General features: G+C 41.1%; 1 protein-coding gene across 3 annotated transcripts in view; it reads right to left on the bottom strand.

Moving 5' to 3' along the window:
- Positions 1-21,739, bottom strand: part of LRCH1 (leucine rich repeats and calponin homology domain containing 1) — a 213,126-nt gene that overhangs the window by 81,967 nt on the left and 109,420 nt on the right. For all 3 annotated transcript variants that reach the window (XM_081547413.1, XM_081547409.1, XM_081547412.1), the window contains exon 3: positions 1,012-1,138. In XM_081547413.1, the coding sequence (XP_081403539.1) occupies positions 1,012-1,138 (127 nt within the window). The remainder of the gene's footprint in view (positions 1-1,011; positions 1,139-21,739) is intronic.

The raw sequence follows: 21,739 nt of genomic DNA, 5'->3' as shown, positions 1-21,739 counted from the left end.
CCCTTTCTGAGCCAATTCCAGACGCACACCTGACCATGGAGCCCCAGCACGCTCTATCTGGGTCTCATAAGCCATCACCGCAGTGTTCCAGGTAGCCTCAGAGAAATTAACTGGAACTGGCATGCAAGAGAAGTTATTGGCCATCAATGTCCTAGATTGGAGTCTACTTCAAGGAAGGTACTGTGTCCTTTTCATGGTTACAATCAGAACATCCTGCTTGGTGCTTAACACAGAGACAGTTGCAAAGAGTCAGACGTGACTGAGTGACTAAACAACAACAGGGACAGTATGGAAGGATGCTTGCTGGAGGATAAATTGTGATGATTATGGTTGAGCCCAGTTGCTTATTCTTGCCTCTTCATTCACCCAAGATACCTTAGCTCAATGGAAGTCAAGAAAGAACTCACTTTTTTCCCCTTGTAGAAACAAGGTCAGTAATTCAATCGGTGGTGAAAGAGCTGACCTCTTGGCCTCAGGTACATACTTACAACCCATCTCTGCCTATTTATAATTTGCTCTTCTTTCTTATCCCTGGGGTTATGGTCACATTCTAAAGTTACATCAATTTGGGGCAATAGTTACTAAAATCCTTACAGAATCAGAGCACTCTGTTCTTTCTGGCTTAATTATATACCTTCCCAAAGTGTGGCCTACTAATTTATTTGCAGATTACTTTGCCAGTGTATCCATATTTTATTACAAACTTACTTATCCAATATGAAAAAAAAAGTGATCTAACTACCACAGGATAATTTGTGAACCTGAGGAACTGTAAATCCTGCAAACTTCAGGAAGTGTAAACTACAAGAAACCTGTAAATTTCAGGAACTCCTTGTCACAGCAAAGCCATGATTATTCCCTTCCCCGCTTTATCATATGTCTTATCATATACAGACCTCCAACAACATGATCTTCTCCTTGACCCGCTGTAGGAAAAAGTCTTCCTGATTACCCTGATGGGCTATGATTAGCAAACAAACAAGAAGGGCATCTGAAAAATCAGTAACATACCAACTCCATTAACTGTTTGAGCTGACCTATCTCTTCAGGCAGCGATCCAAGTTTGTTGTTACTTGCGATTAAGACTTTGAGAGGGAGACCACACAGGCAGGCTGGCAGGGCAGACAGCTGATTCCGACTGCAAAGAAACATAAGAACTTTGGTAAACATGCAGGCTACTTCACACTGTTTGTGAACATATTTGTTTTTAATGTCATTGTACTCGTACTGTCTTTTTTAAGATTTTTTTTCCCCTTGATATGGACTATTCAGCTTTTACTGAATTTGTTACACTATTGATTGCTTCTGTTTTATGTTTTTTTGCTTTTGTTTTTTTGTTTTTTTGGGGGGGAGCCTGTGGGACCTAAGCTCCCCAACTAGGGATCAAACCCACACTCCCTGCACTAGAAGGTGAAGTTTTAACCACTGGACCACCATCATGGATGCCCCTGTGAACATGTTGTTTAACAAGCAAGGAGAAAGGTGTGATCTACAAAAACATTTTGCAAATATAAAAAGTCCAATAAACTTTCTATATGTGTAAAAATTCAAATCCCTAGTGCATAAGGATATAAAAGATATTAAAAGACAAGAGGCAGGAACTTTCTTGGCGGTCCAGGGGTTAAGACTCTACACTCCCAATACAGGGGGCACGGGTTCGATCCCTGGTTGGTGAACTAAGATCTCACATTCTGCACATTGCAGCCAAAACAAAAATAAAACAGAAAATTTTTAAATAAATAAGTAAAAAAGAGAATGGCAGGCAGTTCTGATGGAAGCAGCTTTTCCCAGCACAAGGGACCCTATCAAGCCCCCTGCAGACTTGGCCAGCCTGAAAGCAGATGGACAGTACAGGCTGTACCACCAACAGCAATGGGAAGCTGGTGCCAACCATTCCCTTCCTGACAGTGTGAGCGGGAGACTCAGTGACCACCGAAGCCCCCAGCCCAGTGCAGTGAAGCACCATCGCATCCATCTTAGTTGTGATGGGGAAGATCATTTTGCTGCAACTCACAAAACCACTGGGCCCATTTCCAACATTTTGATTCCACTTCCTTTTGTTAAAGCGAGAGTTCTGTGGTTAAATTCTGCTTGGCTATCTGTGAGAGAGCTAATTAAAAAAAGGAAAAGGAAAGTTGGCCTTTTGGTAAAAGTGAAGCTGGAGCCAAAAGGGGTTCAGTTTCATGGAGGAGCCGGAAAAATGTGAGTCCAGGTCTCACCCCTGCTCTGCATGAAAAGGTCTCTACTTAATGCTCTGCATTAAGAAGTCTTTACACTTCCTACCGTCAATGCTAGGAGAGAGAAGGAAAATACTGAAAACATGAAACCTATGAATCACCCATAAGTATATGTCAGCCATCTATTTATCCCCTCCTTCATAAGCAGCTCTTTTCCTGCTATCGAGTAAGGAGACAGATGGTTTTTCGTTTCTCCTTATATCTTGGCTACTCTGCTGAGGAAGCCAACCACCAGACAGTTAAGTATCTACAAATCTGTAGGTCATGTTATTGCAATTATTTGGAACTGCTGTGTGTATTCACACACACACATGTATGAAGCTTCAGAGGTTATGCATGTTATTGCAATTATTTGGAACTTTTGTGTTTATTCATACACACGTGTATGAAGCTTCAGAGGTTGCGGGACCGTGTGTGTATTTATGGACATGCATACATCTTTGTGTGTGTAAGAGAGGAACAGACAGGCTGGAAACACACCAAAATGTTAATCAGTGATCATTTTAGGGGGAGTAGATACAATGTGTGGGTTTTAATTTCTTTATTATACTTTGCTGTATTTTTCAAAAATTCCTACAAATTGCTTCTATAATTAAGGAAGAAATCATTATAAAGGGAAACTTCACTAGGATACTGGTTACATGGGTGTTTCTACTTGTGAAAATTCATTAAGATGTACACTTACGATTTGTGCACTTTTCCGTATGTTATATTTCAACTGAATCTTTCACTTCCTCACCCTACCGTATGAGGGGGTGGGTAGCTGGTTAGTCAAAGGGTGTCTCTAACTTCTGGGCTCAGAAAAAGCAGGGGTTGTGCTGTCAAAATAACCTCTCCAATCTGGGTGCCCGCCAGCGACCACCCTGACCAGGTGCCTGATGCCAGGTAACCAGGGTTTAGTAAGAAAACATACAGCCGTATCTTCTCTCCACTGCCCAGGTCTGCAAAGAAAGCTGTTTCCAGAGAGGGGCACGGCTTTCTCTAGGAGGGTCCAGCAAAGAGAGGAGGAGAGTGAGAGCCTAGGGGGTTGTATCCTGGCACCAGAAGGACCAGAGAGCTCTTAGCTCCCCCAGCTAGAATAACAGGCTGGACTGGGGGTGGTGGGCTCGCCCTGACACTCTCTCCTGCTGTCTGGGGGCAGCTGACAAAGGGACCAGGGCTGCCAGCCTGTGATTCTTGCCCTCAGAGCCCTCCTGCTGCCCTCGCACACCTGCAGGAACGCAGCGGGGCTCCTCTGGCTGGAGGAGGGGGCCTTCCACTTGCCCTGCTGGGAGAGCTTTCTTCAAGCTTTCTTCACACTCCTTCTGGAAAGAAGTCAGTTTATTACAAGGCATGAGTCCATGCTCAGTTGCTTAGTCGTGTCCAGCTCTTTGCGATCCTACAGATTGTAGCCTGCCAGGCTTCTGTCCATGGCATTTTCCTGGGCAAGAATCCTGGAGTGGGTTGCCATTTCCGTCTCCAGGAGATCTTCCTGACTCAAGGATCAAACCTACATCTCCTGCAGCTCCTGCATTGCAGGAGATCTTGTACCACTGAGCCATCTGGGAAGCCCCTTCTTAAAAGGCAACAAGTAAATATTTTGGAATGAATCTGTGGTTTAAAATATTTATTAATATATAATTTCACATAGTGAGGATTGGTAAATTAAAACATAGTAAGCTAATCCTTGCATTTTGGAGCCATATTTGAACTCCCTTTTGAAGACAGGATAAGGAGAACAAAGGTAAGTATTTTTAGGTTTCTACGCTCCTATTTTCCACAGAATCAGCAATTACTGTTGGAGATCTTTCCTGTGTTTGTCTGCCTGGAAATTCAGATTTACAGTATTCCCAGTCTCACCACCTCAATGCAGGCATCTAATCAGATTAGCAGGTATTGTACTGGGAGAGCATCTATATTCCATTTAAGCGATGCAATGACAGCTCTGCTCCTTCAGACACGGGAGAATTTGAAATTACATGGGATTATTCCCACTGGCATTCTTCCAGGGTGGGTAACTAATTGAAAATAAAATTTAGGCTTGGGAGAGCATTTGTGGTTTCTTTGATGGGGATGAATGCTTTTTATGCTAAAAGCAGCTGATGGATGAGCGTATTTATTTATGCCCTACACATTCCTCTATTTACACCGTCGTTAATCACCCGTAAGCAAATCAAGATGCCAGGACGAGTCATACTACGTACAGCATGCCACAGGCCCGGGGCACATTTCCTCTATCTCATGCATCCATCCATTCCCTCAGCCTGTACTCTGTATATTTTATCACAGGATGTTCCTATATTACTGGTAATTTCCCCAACAGAAAAAGGACACACACAGGCACACAAAAACCCATTAGCTCTCCAGCAAATATTTATAAAGAAGAGGAGAAACTGCACTCCCTTTAATCCTCTCCCTACTAAAGATCACATCAGCAGCCGGAGCTTTCTAAAAACCACTCATCTGGCAGCAATTTTTCTCAAGCAAAGAAGTGCCTCAGGCCACAACCCACCCTCCCGGCCCCCACTTGTCTGCGGCAGCCCTCTGCACTCTGAATAAGCCCTCGGAGGAAAGAAGGTTTAAAAAACTAAGGCCGTAGCAGCATCTGATAAGGTAATGGCCGACATTATTTTCAAATCCAGCCTGGAGTCACATCTGAAAGCCATATTTTAAAAAAAAAAAAGAATTTTTAAACTCACTCATTACAAAAGAGTAAATCAGTGGGGGAAAAGAGGGCCACTTATTCAGAAGCAGAAATTACAGACTAGGCCATGGTGGCCTGGGCCTTGCTGCCATCGCAGAGCAAGGCCTGCCCAGTGCCTCCTGTCTCTCTCCCTGTCCGGGCTGGGGGGACTGGGTGTCCCAGATGGAGATGATGAAGGTGGACGATGGCGTGAAGAGGGACGGGGTGGGGCAGGAAGGCGGCGGGCCCTGCAAGTCGATGACCACTGCTAAGGCTCCGTCTTCATCTTTCTCAGCCGAATGACTTCTTCCCAGACTTAATGAACTGTTTCCCCGTTTCAGGATGAAAGAAGGCAGCTCACCATAATCTGAACGTTTTTGATAGCCTAAGTCTGCAGGCTAAATTTCTCTTCAAGTTATCACTCCCTTCATTTAATTCCTAAATTAAAGAATTCACAAACCAAGTCACTTCTGTATGGTTTCTTTTAGAGTCTTATTTAAATACATTTTGACTATGGCCTTCCTTATTAATATCAATATGTTCAGATTTAATTTTGGTATTTGACATTATTTATTATTGGTTTATCAGTTATTTTCCTTAATGTATGTGATGATAAAAATATGGCTATATACATGTGATTTTATTATCAGGCAGCATTTACATTTTTTATTCTACTGGAATATATCTTTTTTATAAGTGAATGGGTTCACTTAAAAATGAAACATGGAATTTTCACTTAACAGAAAATAATTTATAGAAAGATTTCTATAACAGATTCACCTATTCAATTGGTAAAGGGGTCACTAACTGTGGAGAAAACCTGGTTTCAAATCTCATCTCTACTGTAATCGTCTCTGTAACTTTAACCTCTCTGGCTTTGTCATCCATAAAACATAGATAATAATACCTACCTAATATGATGTATTAGTTTATGGATATAAAAGTGCTTGGCCCAACACTAAATCTGTACATAAAGGTTAAACCATACCCAACACCACTAATGTGGCAAAGCGATGGGAGGGACCAAAAAGAACTTAATTAGGTTTTAGCCGTGTATTTTATTCCCGGATTGCTAAAATTTCAGCCACTGGTAAAATGGCTTCTTGTTTTATTTTTTAAAAATGTAAGCCAGTTAAAGATGACCATTCAAAGGCATGCTGTGGAGAACCAGGCTGGGCTATAAAATTTCATGCCAAAACAAACCAGGTTACTTGTTCCAGTCTGGAGAACCAGGACTAGAACATGTCATCACACAACTGACCTTTTCCCTCCCATCTTCTCTAAGATCCCGTCATTTCTCTGGAAAAACACGAATACCCAGGGATCATCATCTCTATTTACTACTTGGTTTCCAGGGCTTCCCAGGTGGAACTAGTGGTAAAGAATCCACCTGCTAATGCAGGAGATGCAAGAGCCATGGTTTCAATTCCTGGATTGGGAAGATCCCCTGGAGAAGGAAATGGCAACCCACTCCAGTATTCTTGCCTGAAAAATTCCATGGACAGAGGAGCTTGGCGGGCTGCAATCCATGGGGTCGCAAAGAGTCAGACACCACTGAGCCTGAACACACACACATTGCAAAAAGGAACAGAAATAATGATGTGAAATCACTAACCATCACAAACCTATGAAGAAAGGTCACAGTATGCATCTAAAGGGCACAAAGAAAGTAGGGTCGGTTTCATGGTGATAACGCCCCAGGCTCACCCTACGTGAGTGTCGGTGAAGGAAAGGAATAAACAAGGACACAGGAGTTACTGTATAACTGCTTTTCTGAATGCAGTGTCTGTGCCTGAACTGCAGTAAAGAGCAGTTATTTCACTTGAGCCAAGTAAGCTTCCTCTTGCACAGAATACCTCTCTTAATTTTATGTTCTTTCTGCATACCCTGTTCACCACCTTTCATGAAAGGCAGAGTAACTTTTTTTTCTGTTGTGCATATGACACTTGACTGTTAATTGTCTTCATGTCCACACAACAGTGAACAATACCCATAGAGAACGATTTCCTTTTTCCTGCTTGGTTCATTCTGAAAACCCACCACAGCAAAATTTCTCACCCTCACTTCCCCAAGTGACTTAATACTTCCCCTCTTGGCCAGCCCGCCCCCTTCATTCCCACCATCCTCATACGCCTGAGACAATGACCTTTACATCTAACTTTGACAGGAGTTATGCTACCTACCACTTGAGGATGACAATCATGCGAAAACTTAAAACGCTGCAAACCTAGAAACACAGAGTCATCATTTCAAGTGAATCTTAAACCAGGTCTTGAACACTACACCAATCCATTTCACACCCTCCACAATACGAGCCATGCTTTGAGAAGGTAAAAGTGAACTTTAGAAAACTAAAAGAAAAGGAAGAAGCAAAAAACGAGCGACTAACACAGTTCAAAATGCAGGCAAATTGCTGCACCAGCCATTTCGCTGTGCATTTTTGCTGTGCATACCTGCACCATATTTGGCTTCTGCAACTGGTTTCCCACAATAACAGCCTATCAGTCTCCTCTTGAGTATAAATAAACCCTTGCTTAAAATATTCTGGTTTCTGACACCCCTAATGGTTAGCAACCACTACCGATGTCTGTAATTAGATTTCGGAGTACAGTTATTGATAACTTGGCCCTTTCTCAGTTATTTCCTCTCCTTTTTTTCTAAGAGCTCTTCAATTCTAAAAGGACAAGGCTCTAAAAACTATTCCTTAAAGTTTCCTCTATAATGTTGGTCATGTCCTTCCTTCATTCTAAAATGGAGCTAAATGTTCAAAACCAAGGAAGCTTTGAATTTCAAAGAGAACTCTACAACCTGACACCAGCAAGAACATTAATTGGCCAAACACTTCCAGAGGCAACAACGTAGATTTGAGGTTTTAAGCATTAAGACTGTAGAGGCCATAGCCTTCTGTAAAACAGTGTTGCTGGCAAACAGGAAAATGATCCCTAAGTGGCTGGGAAAGATGTATCGACACTGAAGAAAATTCTCCCACTTTCGAGAACCATCTCCCATGCAGAATGGACACCACCTTTCTGTTCCCAAGAAGGTATGCCTCATTTATCTGCCTTCTCCTCTGTGCCACTCCATGCCAAAACCAAGGAAATACACATTTTTTACTTTAATATCTTTCCCCATTAAAAAAGAAAAGGCTGTTGACACTGATTTAAATGAGAACTGCCTGCTCAGATCAACTTTTACCCAGGGACACCGAGTTAACAAAACATACCGATAAAATTTAAAGTGCTTGAACATCTTTGTTTATCATTTGAAGATGTGTGCCTCTCTATCTATTTCCAGGAACTTCTGAATGTGTGATACAGGTAGACATGTGGAAATATAAGTCTCTGCACACCCTTTTCTTTCCACGTATCGTTCCAAGGAAGTGAGCCTTCAGAAAGCTTCTCTCACGTAACCTGACAGCCAATAATAACTCAGTTCCACTGAATTATTATTATAACTGCTCTAATACTCAACAAATCAGCAGTGTAGCCTCATTACTACAAATACTATAAAATCCACTTACTTTACTCAAATACTAGGCCTCTTACCACTATTTTTCTTAACCCACATTGGAACTCATTAGACAAAGCATGCTACAAACTCCATTCAGCAATTCAACAGACTTTCCTTGGGTGGTTCTTACGGATAAGGCATTGTGCTAGGCACTTGGACAACTATCACCTTATCTATATTCACAATAATCCTGTAATAAAAGTATCAAATCCCCTTACTTTTCAGATGGGGGGCTTCCCCTGTGGCTCAGTGGTAAAGAATCCACCTGCCAACGCAGGAGATACAGGAGACACAGGTCTGATCCCTGAGTCAAGAAGATCCCCTGGAGGAGAAAATAGCAACCCACTGCAGTATCCTTGCCTGGAGAATCCCACAGACAGAGCCTGGCAGACTACAGTGTATGGGGTCGCAGAGAGTCACACACAACTGAGCATCTGAGCACGCGCGCACACACTTTTCAGACACCAAACTGAGGTTATTCAGAGAATTTAAATCACTTGCTTCAAGTTGTCTAACTAATGAGTCACTCTGTGCTAAGATATGAAATCAGGCGCGTTGGGCTTCAGGTCAAAGTCTGTGATCTTCCCTCAACACAATATAGCCTCTGCTCATTTTACTTTGGAATAAAAAATAAAGGCAAACCACAGCAAAAGAGACACAGATGTAAAGAACAGTCTTTTGGACTCTGTGGGAAAAGGCGAGGGTGGGATGATTTGAGAGAATAGCACTGAAACATGTATATTACCATATGTGAAACAGATCGCCAGTCCAGGTTCGATGCATGAGACAGGGTGCTCAGGGCCGGTGCACTGGGATGACCCTGAGGGATGGGATGGGGAGGGAGGTGGGAGGGGGGTTCAGGATGGGGGACACATGTACATCCATGGCTGATTCATGTCAATATATGGCAAAAACCACTACAAGATTGTAAAGTAATTAGCCTCCAATGAAAATAAACTAATTAATTAAAAAAATAATAAAGGCAAACACAGAAAGCAGTAGGAGAAGGCCTCTGAATTCCAAGCAAGACGGAGTGAGGTGCTAGGCTGGCGATTCAATAACTGGTTTCTATAAAGAGCAACGGAGCAAAGGGTCAATGATCACCTCTGAGATTCCAAGCTGGGGGTGGGGGACTGGAGAAAAGCCAGGAGCATGGCCAGGAACAAGGTTCCAAAGATACTGATTTGGGAAAGAAAAGAATAGGCTCAGTTTAGCACGTGTTGAATTTTGAGGAGTCAAAAGGCATCTAAGAAAAACTGGATTTTAGTCAACTGGGAAAATGAGGACTAGTGTTAAAATAAGTCAAAGTGACAGAAAATGTACTGGACACACACATATAAGGCATGAGGTATGAGAGACAAGATTTAGGGACCAAAGATGGCGTTTTGGGGAATACTAGCATTAAGGTGCAGGAAGAGAAAGAACATCCAGACACAGGAATAGAGAAGAGACAGAAAGAAGTAGGAAAAGCATGTGACCAAACCAAGGAAAGAAGATGCTATGGTGTCAAATGTTGAGAGGCATCCAGTTAGTTTTTACACCTACTGAGTGCTGTGCTGCCTGTGTGCATCGACAAAATGTGAAATGTACATGAATCCTAAAGCTTAACTCCTACCAAGACAGGCCACATCCCTCTGAGCTGCAATCGCCTACCTCCGACTTGAATGTGAATCAGATATTTTAAAAGCGTTGGAACAACAAATATTTCTTACTGGGCTTCTCAAATTTAAGGTAAAAATTTAGTGACTCTTAACAAAAACTTTACCCGACTATAGCTGGTTTACAATGCTGTGTTAGTTTCTGCTGTATGGCAAAGTGAGTCAGCTATATGTATACATATATTCAGGCTTTCCAGGTGGCTCAGTGGGTAAAGAATACGCCCGCAGTGCAGGAGACATGGGTTCAATCCCTGGGTCAGGAAGGCCCCCTGGAGGAGGGCATGCAACCCACTCCAGTATTCTTGCCTGGAGAATCCCAGGGACAGATGTGCCTGGCAGGTTACAGTCCACAGGGGCGCAAACAGTCGGACATGACTGAAGTGACTGAGCACAGCACAGCACATACATATATCCCCTTTTTGTTGGATTTCCTTCCTATTTAGGTCACCACAGAGCACTGAGTAGTTCCTGCGTTTTACACAGGTTCTCATTAGTTATCTATTTTATACACAGCATCAACAGCGACAGCTTATGGATTCGTGATCTCCCGAAGGAGATTGAGCTTCGGGACCAGGGACCAGGCTTGATCACTCAAGAGCTTTTGTGGAGCAGAGTTTTATTAAAGTGAAAAAGGGACACAGAAAGCTTCCGACACAGACATCAGAAGGGGGACGGACAGTGTCCCCCTCGCTAGTGCCAGCAAGGGAGCTATTTACAATAAATCAAAAGAATGTCTCAAGTTTGTGAAAATGTTATCAGACCACTCCCACAATTTACATTTTAGGGTAACAGGATTAGAACTTAATAACAGAAAGATCCTACTAGACTCACTCCCATAATATGCATTCTAAGGTATCAGAATTAGCCAGCAGGTTTTCAGGGAGGAGAAACTGTCCTCAAGCAGGATACGTTGTTGTTGTATAATCCCCAGTGCAGAGTTTAACCTGAGTTGTTTGTTGTGTAATCATCAGTTTCAGACTTGAAGAAAAAAATCGTTTTATGTGACTAAGACTAAGGAATGTAGAGAAAAGAAGTTTGTCCTTTCCTCCTCCTTGAGAACCCCAGACCCCTTTCTCCTCCTCGGGGATCCCGGACTTCTTATCCACTTGCCTAGGAACTGACGCTCTCAACAGTATCTATGTGTCATTCCAATTTCCCAATTCCTCCTACCACGCCTCTTTCCCCCTTGCCATCCATACATTTGTTCCCTGTGTCTCTTGTCTCTATTTCTGCTTTGTAAATGAGATTATCTACACCAGTTTTCTTGATTCCACATATAGGCACTAATAAAAAAAATTAGTGACTCTTGTGGCTCAGACAGTAAAGAATCCACCTGCAAAGCAGGAGACCTGGGTTCGATCCCTGGGTTGGGAAGATCCCCTGGAAGAAGGCATGGCAACCCACTCCAGTATTCTTGCCTGGAGAGAGGAGCCTGGCGGGCTACAGTCATGGGGTTGCAAAGAGCTGGACGCGACTGAAGCGACTGAGCACGAGCTCAAGGAATAAAGGAAGCGAGACTTCCTGTATGGATCTTATCCTGTAAGGAGGGATGAAGGATTCCAGACTGGTGGCAATAACTCCTGAAACATGTGTCTGCAGATTTGGGCACCACTGTCAGATGCTCAAAGGCTGCCTCTGCCAAGGCCCCTAGGCTGTTCTCTCCTGATCCTGAGGTCATGGGGTCTCCTACTGAGTCTAATGCACCAGAGGTCAGTTTTCTCAAACTCCCTGAAGATCACCCATTTACATGACTGGCCAAACAAAAGTGAAAGCAATGTGCTGCCTTCAAAACATGCTCACTATCTCTTCGGTCTTCCTCACCTACTACATGCAAATGGCCTATCCTAGTCTAGAATACAGGATGTGAAAAGTTTCCCAATCCCTACTGAACATCTCTTTATTTTTTTTCTTCTACCTATGAGTGCATGCGTGCTCAGCTGCTTCGGTTGTGTCCTACTCTTTGCAACCTTCTGGGCTGTAGCCTGCCAGGCTCCTTTGTCCATGGGATTCTCCAGGCAAGAATACTGGAGTGGTAATACACATGCTTCAATGTTACTCTCTCAAATCATCCCACCCTCACCTTCTCCTACAGAGTCCAAAAGTCTGTTCTCTACATCTGTGTCTCTTTTGCTGTCTTGCATATAGGGTCGTCATTACCATCTTTCAAAAATCACCACAACATTGTAAGGTAATTAGCCTCCAATTAAAATAAATAAATTCAGTGGGTTGTTATTTCCTCCTGCAGGTGATCTTCCCCATCCAGGGACTGAACCCACATCGCCTGTGTCTCCTGCATGGCAGGCAGATTCCTTACTGCTGAGCCACCAGGGAAGCCCCTCTTCTACCTACATTCCTGTTCAAATAGTTCACAGAGTAACACAGTTCTTGCACATGGTAATATAAATTATTTGACATATCAGAAAAAACTCTTAAGTGATTTTGATACAGACATAAACTACGTGGGGGGTCTTGTCTAGCTCATCTTTCCATATGATCTCTGTCTTTCACTGTCTTCAAGCTATTTTACAACTCTGTGTTTGTAGAAATGATTGTAATGCAAATCGTTTCTGTTCATAGAAATATAGATGAATCATGATGAGTGCAGAGGAGCTGTAACTGACTTCTTCCCTCTGGATACTGACCAGCTTTGCAACTATTTGTCAATTCATTTCAGCAAGTCCACTAGAGTGTGTGTGTGTGTGCGTGCGTGCACACGTGCATGCAAGCTGAATTTTCCTTTAAACAAAATATAACATTCAATCAGTTCTCCATCAATTACTGGGTTAAACAGAATCTTTCACAGATGTATATTTTACATTTGTATGAGAGTTATGATTTTATCTTTTTTTAAAGAATTATCTTTAGCAGGTGGTTAGTTTTAACGAGAGGAACTCTGGTGGTGTTTCACCAACAAAATCTCAGTACAGACAATTCAATTTAAAGACAAAGCTGCTATAGACTTTTGGTCAAGGTGATTATTTGCCTCATTATGTAACACAGAGCTCTCAGAAACTGAAAATATCCCCCCACCCCACTCCAGAGAAAGTTCAGTCTTACTAAGGAGCTGAGAAGGAAACAATCTTAAACCTGACTACTAGTGAGTGATGTACTTTTCATTCTTTGCACTTTACAGTACTTGTTTGTTTCTCAAAATGAATTGCCTATTTGAATTAATCATTAATAATAAATAAATACACATTTAAAATGTGCTAAACAAAGAATAAATCAGCCTGGGTGGCAGCTCTGTGGACACATTGTATGCTTTAGTGTTTCCTGGGGCCTTTCTCTTTTCTACTCACATTTCATCTTGTCTTTCAACACATCCAGTCCATACAGATTCCTTAGCCTCTGAATAAGACATCATGAAGGCACATGCTTTTTAACCTCATCCTTTTTTAGGCATGAGGTCAGTTCCTAAAGGGTTCTCTAGGTGATACAGCATTCTGCTAAATCAGTGTTGAGAAACAGATGCTCTGAAAAGCACATTCTAGGAGATGCTAATACAGAGACCTCGCCAAAGAAGGGGGCTTCCCTATAGCTCAGTTGGTAAAGAATCTGCCTGCAGTGAGGAGACCTGGGTTCGATCCCTGTCGAGACAATCCCTTAAAGAAGGAAACAGTAAACTACTCCAGTATCCTTGCCTGGGAAATCCCATGGACAGAGGAGCCTGGTGGGCTGCAGTCCATGGGGTTGCAAAGAGTCGGGCACAACTGAGTGACTAACACTTTCATTTTCACCAAAGAAGGGAGAAGAGTTCTGATAGCACAATACATGGACTTTTCTTAAGTAAGTGTACCTATTATCCAAAAGAAGCTTTTCCATAGAATATATTTTTAGGAAATGGTGGTGGCTCAGTGGTAAAGCAGAGAAGGCAATGGCACCCCACTCCAGTACTCTTGCCTGGAAAATCCCATGGATGGAGGAGCCTGGTAGGCTGCAGTCCATGGGGTCGCTCAGAGACAGACACGACTGAGCGACTTCACTTTCACTTTTCACTTTCATGCACTGGAGAAGGAAATGGCAACCCACTCCAGTGTTCTTGCCTGGAGAATCCCAGGAATGAGGGAGCCTGGTGGGCTGCCATCTATGGGGTTGCACAGAGTCGGACACGACTGCAGCGACTTAGCAGCAGCAGCAGTGGTAAAGAATCCACCTGCCAATGCAGGAAATGCAGATTCGATCCCTGGGTCTGAAAGATCTTCTGGAGTAGGAAATTGCAACCCACTCCAGTTTTCTTGCCTGGAAACTCCCATGGACAAAAGAGAGTGGCCAACTACAGTCCATGGGGTCGCAATGCGTCTGACACGACTCAGCCACTAAACAGCAACAACAACGTTCTACTTATACCCTAATGGAGCTAATGGCATCACCGTGGTTGGAAATAAGTAACTTCTTTTCTCCTAGGGAATTTGGCAGGCAGATTTTCTCTGGTTCTCTTATTCTCTTTTCATGAACAGAAGGACTACTCACTCAGTAGAACGGATCAATTTTCTTATATCATTTTCCCATCCCTTTCTGCGAAAGTTTGCCAGTTGCCAAATGGAGTTTCAGAAAAACACTGCCTGATTTCAGGAGGATAAGGTAGATAAGTTGAGATTAAAAGATACAGTTCCACATGATCCAACTCTCAAAATGACCCAAATCTTCTAGTTATTTGGATCTCACCATTCAGAGAAATCATCTCGTGGCATCTGTTCTGACAGTCCACCTGCTCCAGAGAGCATAAAGGTATTCCAAGAAATGACAGAGGATGAAAAACAATGCCTTACAGAATAAACTGCTCTCTTCATAATGACTCCTTCTGTACCCTAAGCACCCAATCCCTCAACTCTTTTTAGATAAAGAACTACAGAATACATATTTATTCTTGACTTTATTTCTCATCCCTGAAAAAAATGTTATTTGAGACTATTACATACGCTGAAACTCTTGGCAACATTATTTTATCAACTTCTCTCCTTCCTAAATTCTCAGAGCACAAGCATTCCTTTTAGAAATAGGATAATATTTTTAACATTGTATTCTGCAGTGTTCTAGCCACTATAGCATATGCTTTATTACTTTTGAACACAAAGTGATGCATTTAGATCTGGATTGGGAAGCCAAGGGAACCAATACTGTGTCTCTATTTCTCAAAAACAACTCTTACAAAAACTTTATTTGTCCAGTTACTGTAACTGTTACTACAAGCAAGTAAGAACGCAAAGAGAACCAAAGTGAAGCCCTGGGTTGGCCACTAGACCTCCAGACTGCAGTCAAAACCTACTTCCTTAAAGCCCTAATTTCAGGGAAGAAGGTATGGAGGATGCTGACAAGATAAAGAAAAAAGGGGGAGGGAGGCAGAGTTCAATAAAGACAAGACTGAAGATTAAGAAGTCAAATTGTCACAAACTTCAATTTAAAGCCAAAAGGAACAAGACTAGTTCTCATCAAGTTTTATTAAAAAAAAAAAAAACTCAAGGAAATTCTGTACCATAGAGTCCTCCACAAATGAATGAGCTGCATTCCAAAAGTGCATTCCTAAGTCCAATTTGCTCATAAGACCACTAAAGTTAGCCTGGGTACCCAACTAACACAACTGGCTATATGGTACTGCATTGTAATAGGCTTGCAATACCTTTCACATAAATAATACATAAAAAACAAACACAAAAAAGAAAACATTTTTAATCTTATAGTATAATACCTTGTGGAGAAGGAAATGGCAACCCACTCCAGTATTCTTGCCTGGAGAATCCCAGGGACGGCGGAGCCTGGCGGGCTGCCGTCTATGGGGTCGAACAGAGTCAGACACGACTGAAGCGACTTAGCAGCAGCAGCACAGTACCTTGAAAAGTCCAGTACAACAGCTGGCATACAGGGGCTGGCATCGAGTAAACAGGAAAGAAGAGTTACAGGCTAGAGGAGGGGGAGGAGGTGGGAGATGGTGAGGATACTGTACTCTATGCAATACTATACGATACACAAAATTGCAACCATTTGTAGAAATGCACGCACATGACAACGTACACCAGACACACAAACCAACTTGTGCGAGCGAACATGTGAACACAAGTTCATATACTTGAAAGTTTGTAACTTGAAGTTTTGCAGGTAGGGAACTTACTGTATCAATTTGCTTTTAGGCAACCAACAAAGTATACCACTGGAAGAAGAGAGTGCGTTAAGATTTCACTAATGAGTCAAAATGCACAGTTCTTATGCCATGCATCTCAATTAATAAGACTCTTCCATTAAGGAATCTCATGGTACTACCATTTTTCCTGCTTTCACAGTATTACTGCACTTTCACTCTCAATATGTTAAAGGCATCTTTATGCTTGAAAAATATTAGCCAAATATAAAGAAATGAGAACTAATAAAGAGACTAAAAATGTGACAGAGAGAATGAGAGGTCTAACATATAACCAATAGAGAGTACACAAAAAAGATAGAAGTAATAGAGAAATAGAGGAAGGTGCAGTATTAAAAAAGGTAACAACTAATTTTTTTTTTTAGAATTGATGAAAGACATGAATCTTTAGACTTAGGAAGCAAAATTAAGTGTACAGTCAGAGAAATCAAAATAATATATCCCTGTACATATCATAGCATAAAGTGCAGAAACACCAAAGACAAAGATGAGAAGAAATCAAATGCAAAACTATAGAAGATTTTCTACAAACTTAAAACATAGTAAAACAGAAGCCAGAAAATCTAGTATCTTTGAAACACAATAGGAAAGAGCTGTCAACTTAAAACTTTATATTAGTACTAATGAAAATTTTGCACAAATAGTTGAATCTTAAGAATGTAAAGAAAGTCATTTCAGAAAAAGACTGCACTTACATACTCTCACTGGATGCACTACTGAAGAATGCGTGTCATAAAAAAGAAAACCCCTAAAATAAGTGAGATGCAAAAGCAACAGTAAGTTATACTTAGTGGATTTACTAGAATCCAGTCCACAACACTTAGCGTACATTCTTTCCAAGCTCATGTGAAATATTTATAAAATTAACTATGCATAGCTTATAGAGCAAATATTTACCAACCTAAAGAAACACTGTCGAACAAAACATCCTCCAAATGCAATCCAATTAAAAATCAATTTTAAAAGACAACTATTAAAATCTATTCTATAGAAAACTCATGGGTCAAAAATGAAACACTGGAAATCAGAAATGATTTAGGAGTTATTTTTTAAAATATTATATATCAAAACTTCTAGGAATCACCTAAACTTTAGTGCTAAAACGCTAAAAACAGAGAAATCCATGGCCTTAAATGCTCCTATGAGAAAAGAACAATAACTGGAAACTCCATAAATTAAAAAAAGACTGAAGCTATTAGAAAGTAGACCAAAGGAAATCAGTATCAGTAATTCAGAAATTCAATCAGTATCAGAAATTCATGGAAAATCAAATATCAATAGAGTTGGTCATTGAAATTTAAAAACATATCCAGAAAACAAACTTCTGAAAAAAATGAATAAAGAGAAAAAGAAAGGCACAGATTTATAGGCAATAAAAATTTTTAAAGCATGGATATAGTAGCATGAATATTTTTAATTGCCTTATTTAAATATTTAGGTTGGCCTAGTGGAAAATCCTCTATGTTTTAATTCATAAACTATGTTTATGATTCTGGGGTCCAAAGGGCATGGAATGCAGCAGATCACAGTGTCAAACAAGATGCTGCTGCTGCTAAGACGCTTCAGTCGTGTCCGACTCTGTGTGACCCCATAGACGGCAGCCCACCAGGCTCCCCCATCCCTGGAATTCTCCAGGCAAGAACACTGGAGTGGGTTGCCATTTCCTTCTCCAATGCATGAAAGTGAAAAGTGAAAGTGAAGTCGCTCAGTCGTGTCCGACTCTCAGCGACCCCATGGATGGCAGCCCACCAGGCTCCTCCATCCATGGTATTTTCTAGGCAAGAGTACTGGAGTGGGTTGCCGTTGCCTTCTCCAGGTCAAACAAGATGACAATGGGGAAAGTGCTGAGCAAATAGTAAAGGCCACAAAAATAAGCTTCCCTAATTCCTGCAATTCTTATTATGAAATACTGTGTTTTAGGGCTATATCACTTGCCTATTTCCTATCTTAAGTAAAGAGTTGTTGAAGGGCTCAAATATGACTGTAACAGCTCAATCATATCTAGCTATTAAGAAGTGATGAGGTGGAGGTGACGATGATGACAATGCTGAACGTTTTTCCAGACTTCCACACCTCCTTTCACATGTTCTGTTCTTCTTCCTTTTCCTCTCTTCATCTATGATACTTGTTATAAGACTTGGTAAACTGTAATGTTCTTGGAGGAACTATGAGCTTATTGTTGATGAAATGGCAATGTTTCAAAGAGCTTTGGTCCATCTAGTGAGAAATAGACATGTAATTTGCAGCATGTTCATTTGGGGCTTGCAGAAAAAAAGTTGAGAATGAACATAAACAAAAAAAAGTATACAGTGAATTGGGAGTGAGTGTTCATCCTATTTTCAGAAAGCAAACCTGCAGCACAAAGATCTTAAAGATTTTATTAAGATCAGAAGCAGAACTGAAAACAAACCCAACAAATTCTGACAGCAGTCTAGCTATCGTAAGCCATAATGCCCCTTTTGTGTTCCTCTGTTCTGTTTTTCAATACAAACACTGATCTAAAACCACGTCTGTGATCAGGTGATATGTAGAATGGAAAAATCCCTTTTGGAAGTCTTGCCAAGCTTAGGCTATATTAAAAGGAATGGAGTCTGAGAAGAAATACCTATTATGAACATATTCACATTTAATAAAGTCCTTCAACACCAATGCTAATAACTTTCCCGGCACAATAATTTATAAATATGAACTAAAATTTTTAAGGGCTGTTGCCTAAAGGTTCCACCTTAAAAACAAATGCCCAGTAAGCACAAAGTTGCTGCTCCTGCAATGGGTGACTCTGATGACCACTTTCTACTCCAGCAGTCTATGGAAAATATTTTCAAATTTTAAGATGATACTTCCAAATTCCAACATGATTCACTGTATTTTGGTGTCTTCCTGCTGCTGATCGGTCATTTCACAAAGCACAACCTAGTTACCAAAGGCCAGTTCCAAATACACACACACACACACACACACACACACCCCTACACACACACACACACACACACACACACACACACACACCCCTACACACACACACACACACACACACACACACACACACACACACACACACACACACACACACACACACACACACACACACACCCCTAAATATCCTTCTTTCCCCTTTGAACCAGATATGATTTTCGTAAAAGAAAGAATACAAGTCTGAATGAGAAAAATTCCTATGATCTTCATAAAAGAAAGAGTGATACAAGCTTGAATGAGCAAAACTCCTCTCCTTTTTCCATCTTAAGAAGACATCACCCATTTTCTGTTTCTAGAAAGACAAAAATACTATCCTATAATTGAGTTTCTTCAGGAAAGTCAATGCAAGGAAAAGCTGTATTTGTCAGGGATAAAATTAAGATTCTTAGAAACAATGAAATTAGTTTTCGTTCATAACAAAAATTATAAAATCTATGCTTTCTAAGGCAAACCTAGCATGTAGGATGCTTCCCCCAAGTCCTTCAAATAGAGAGCTACAGTCTGAGGATTAAAGGTTATTCTCCAAATGAGCCCCCAAAGGAATGTGGGGATACAGGTTATATACAGCCATCAGGAAGTTGGCTCTTTCTGCACATTGTTTAGCAGCCAAAAAGGATGCCAGGCTTCAGAAAAAGCGGCCAAAAAAAGATTCCTTGTATGGTGTGATAACATTCTGCTCAAGAGACGGCCCCCTTCTTTACAGGCAATGCCTAAGATGCTGGCAGAAAAAGGGGCTTCTAATGAATAAACCAGCTCCTGGCTCTGTGCCTTTCACCCCAGAAAAGTAAAACCACTCACCAAGAGTTCTGGAAACACTATGATCAAATGCTGGGAAGAATGTGCCTTTTGGGGGCAGCTTCTGTTCCCTCAAATCTCTGAGATGAAACTTTGAAGCTAAGCTCCCTCTTCTTAGTTTCATTCACAACACCCAGACACGTGCCAAAAGCCTCTCTGCTCTGTGTTCTTCTAAAAACTTTCTAAGGTACATTTTCTTCATGAGTCTCATCAACAACAACCTCTCCAACCGCTTAAAATAGGTTTTACACTTTGTGAGGTCTTCCTGTGTACCCCAGGTTCAAAGTGTTTGTTCCGATATAGGAACAAGTCTTGCTTAATCACTTATATTGTTCTTGGCCACATTTCTTGGATTAAGACACTTTCTAACAGGAAAAGACACAGTGGCACATATATTAAATCAACATAACCTTTTGTTGTAAACACCAAGAAGAAAAGATTAAAAGCCCAGTTTCTTCAAACACACACTACATAAACAGCAATAAATTAATGTTTTCCACAAACAGGACATTTCTATAGCGAGAGGAAAAATAGGAAATACTGAGTGTTTTTAACTGTGTTTTACAATAAAGGTTTTCTTTCCATGTACTAATTAAACCCATCTCTAGTCTAAGATGGGAATTGGGTTGCCAGCACCAAGTAGCCGTTTGACATTTAAAGATACTGTCACTGAGAGATCCTACCAGCCAAGAAGCTACCGAGGCAGTGACACGCCATCACCACCATCACCTCCACTGTCCTCATCCCCAGTGCCGTCAAAGATTTACGACTGTTTACTCGGCTGGAATATGCAATGCATCCCGGAGGGTGGCATCAATTTTGAATGGTTCCCATACATTCAAAGTGGCTTCATAGGACATGTCTCTTGTTTTGGAACACAGAAAATCATCAATTTCTCCGTATGATTTATTTAAAAACAGAAAAAAATTAAAAATACAGTGAGACCATGTTTAATGTTACGCATAGAAACATGAAATCTGTGCAATCTGAAAAGCAGCTTCTCTGCACTATTTTCTCGAGCAGCTCTTCCTTTCTAGTTAAAAAAAACAAGAGGAAAAATCCTAAGTGTACTATGGAAAAGAAAGTGTTTGGTATTTATTGATATAGTCTGCTGAACTTGCGTATCTGTTAAAGCTATTTCAGACCGTGCTATATCTGACCCAGTCTACATTGTGCACTCAAAAGTCATTTAGAGTATTTTCTTAATTTTCTGAAATGTATACTGACTTCCCCAACACATCTAAATTAGTTACAGTTTAGATTAAATGCTTGATTTGATTAAATGCTTCTATCTAGAATATATCTTTTCAAATGCTGTATGATACCACTTATATGTGAAATCTAAAACTAGTAAACATAATGAAAAAGAAACAGATTCACAGATATGGAAAAGAAACTAGTGGTTACCAGTGGAAGAGGGAATAGGGGAGGAGCAATACAGGAATAGGAGATTAAGAGGTAACAACCATTGGATTGGCCAAAAAGTTCATTCAGGGTTTTCTGTAACATCTTACGGGAAAACCCAAACCAACTTCTTGGCCAACCCAATACTAGGTATAAAATAAATACGTGTGACTTCCGCAGAGGTCCAGTGGCTAAGACTCCACGCTCCCAATGCAGGGGGCCTGGGTTCGATCCCTAGTCAGGGATTGAACATGCCTAAGAACCCACACATGGCAACAAAGATCCTGTATGCTGCAGCTAAGACCCAGCACAGCCAAATAAACAAAATTTTAAAAATAAAATAAAAATCTATGAGGATATATTG

The sequence above is a fragment of the Giraffa tippelskirchi genome, chromosome 12 (assembly GCF_054371585.1).
Source record: "Giraffa tippelskirchi isolate mGirTip1 chromosome 12, T2T-mGirTip1v1.2.pri, whole genome shotgun sequence".
NCBI classification, from domain to species: Eukaryota; Metazoa; Chordata; class Mammalia; order Artiodactyla; family Giraffidae; genus Giraffa; species Giraffa tippelskirchi.
The sequence above is the reverse complement of the archived record's forward strand: the minus strand, read 5'-3'. Positions and strand labels throughout refer to the sequence as shown.